The sequence below is a fragment of the Babylonia areolata genome, chromosome 18, assembly GCF_041734735.1.
Source record: "Babylonia areolata isolate BAREFJ2019XMU chromosome 18, ASM4173473v1, whole genome shotgun sequence".
Lineage (NCBI taxonomy): Eukaryota > Metazoa > Mollusca > Gastropoda > Neogastropoda > Buccinidae > Babylonia > Babylonia areolata.
The window spans coordinates 6,748,217-6,750,716 of record NC_134893.1 but is presented as its reverse complement, the minus strand read 5'-3'; the positions used below and the strand labels follow the sequence as shown (position 1 = coordinate 6,750,716).

The following is a 2,500-nucleotide window of genomic DNA, read 5'->3' as shown; positions in this document are numbered from 1 at the left end:
GGGGGGGGGGGGGAGGGGATTCAGAAAAAAAAACGGCAGTAGCTTCCCTTACACTGCAGTCACTACACTGGTATTGTGATGATGTAGGAGGAAGGTGGCAGAATGGTTAAGACGCTCAGCTGCCAATACAGAGAGTCCGTGAGGGTGTGGGTTCGAATCCCCCTCTCGCCCTTTCTCCTAAGTTTGACTGGAAAATCAAACTGAGCGTCTAGTCTTTGGGATGAGACGATAAACCGAGGTCCCGTGTGCAGCACGCACTTGGCGCACTGAAAAAGAACCCATGGCAACGAGAGTGTTGTCCTCTGGCGAAATTACGTAAAATGAAATCCACTTTCATAGGTACACAAATATGTAAGCATGCACTCAAGGCATGACTAAGCGCGTTGGGTTATGCTGCTGGTCAGGCATCTGCTCAACAGATGTGGTGTAGCGTGTATGGATTTGTCCGAACGCAGTGACGCCTCCTTGAGAAAGTGAAACTGAAACTGTGATGATGATGCAAAATGCAAAATTCCCTGAACTTTTGTAGCCCTGACTCCGACACACACACACACACACACACACACACACATACACACACACAAACACACACGGACAACCCCCTCCCATATACAGACACACGTCCTGCTTTTCGCTGCCGCAGCGTGGGACAGACACAACCACCTAAAAAAAACCAAAACTTTCACCTTCATCAGACAGTTGAGCTCAAACTGGATGGAGGTCCCGGATAAGTTCTTATCTACCTCCACGATGGGCGTGCACACACACACACACACACGCATACACACACACACACACACACACACACACCATATATCCCTTCGCCAACACACACACACACACACACACACACACACACACACACATAACACACTCAACCTCCTTTTCACCTTCATTAGTCAGTAGAGCTCAGACTGTATGGAGAGGTCCCAGGTAAGTTCTTATTCACCTCCACGATGGGTGAGCACACACACACACACACACACACACACACACACACACACACACACACGCACACACACACACATTACCTTCCACCCCCACACCCGAACACACACACATACACATACCCAAACACCCCCCTTAACACACACACACACATACACACGTAACACCCAACCTCCTCACCCCCTTTCACTACACACACACACACACACACACACACACACACACACACACACACACACACACACAAACACACAAACAAACAAAAACACATTACCTTTCCCGCACCTGTCCCCACCCTCCCAACACACACACACACACTCTCTCTCTCTCTCTCTCTCTCTCTCTCTCTCTACCCATCGCCCCCTCCCCTCTCACCTTCATGAGCCAGTAGAGCTCAGACTGGATGGAGGTCCCGGAGAAGTTCTCATCCACCTCCACGATGGGCACCTGCTCCTCAGAGGTGACCAGCACGCGCCCCTCGCACACCAGCAGCACGGCCAGGTGCACGCCGCGCTTTACCGTCTTCTGGAACTTGGGCGCCGAGAACAGGCTCTTGATGCTGATGCGCTTCTTCTGCTGCGGGGAGTCCGTGCTGCACGTGTCTGTGTGTGTGTGTGTGAAGAAGACAGTGAAGGGAGTGAGGGAGGGAGTGAGCACAGTGTGTCCATTGTCAATCGATCGATCAACTAAATCACAAACAGCGTTTGGTTTTTTTGGTGTGTGTGTGTGTGTGTGTGTGTGTGTGTGTGTGTGTGTGTGTGTGTGTGTGTGTGTGTGTGTGTTAAGCTTTAACATTGACAGTTTCTTTGGAAATACTTTGTCTGCCAACAGCTATTAGACAATTGGATCAAACATAGCAGGAAAGAAATGTTCACAGTCGTACCAATAATAGGTTGTAAGTCTTCCGATTTTAAGGTGTATTTCCGGATCATTAACGGTCTATTTCGTTGAGGCTTGATCCGGAATCCAAAAAACACTATATCACCGCTTCCCAGTTTCCGGAACGTATGCGTTGTGAGAAAACATATTTCATTTCGGTGGAATCGAAGTCATTCCCAAAAGATACCCACAAACAACAACAACAACAATCAAGGCGAAATGACTGACCTTTGACTTCAGCAGCTTCCGGTGGCCTTGACCTCCTGACCTGGTCAAAGAGCACCTGTAGTGATTGCACTTTGCCCTCCAGCCTGGACACGGTGCCCTCCACCTCCCGCCAACCTGCAAATCAAACGAAAAAGTTTGACAAACTCCAAACATTTTTTTCAAAATCGTTTCTTGTGCAAGTATTTGATCATCATCACCATCATCTCTCTCTCTCTCACACACACACACACACACACACACACACACACACACACACACACACACACACACACACACACACACACACACACAAAGAAACAAGAAAACAAACCAACACGACAACAAACCAAAAGTCGATCCGCCAACCGCACGCACAATCAGCCCATCCCATCAACCAACACACTGAATATTCCGCCAACCAAAACATAGCTATAACACAACCCAACAGTCAACAGCTAACCAGCCC

At 48.8% G+C, this 2,500-nt stretch overlaps 1 protein-coding gene across 2 annotated transcripts in view; it reads right to left on the bottom strand.

Moving 5' to 3' along the window:
* LOC143292404 (ankyrin repeat and fibronectin type-III domain-containing protein 1-like) overlaps positions 1 to 2,500 on the bottom strand; it is a 383,404-nt gene that overhangs the window by 13,903 nt on the left and 367,001 nt on the right. For both annotated transcript variants that reach the window (XM_076602644.1, XM_076602645.1), the window contains 2 exons: positions 2,056 to 2,169; positions 1,324 to 1,550 (listed from right to left, as the gene is read on the bottom strand). In XM_076602644.1, coding sequence (XP_076458759.1) covers positions 1,324 to 1,550; positions 2,056 to 2,169 — 341 coding nt within the window. The remainder of the gene's footprint in view (positions 1 to 1,323; positions 1,551 to 2,055; positions 2,170 to 2,500) is intronic.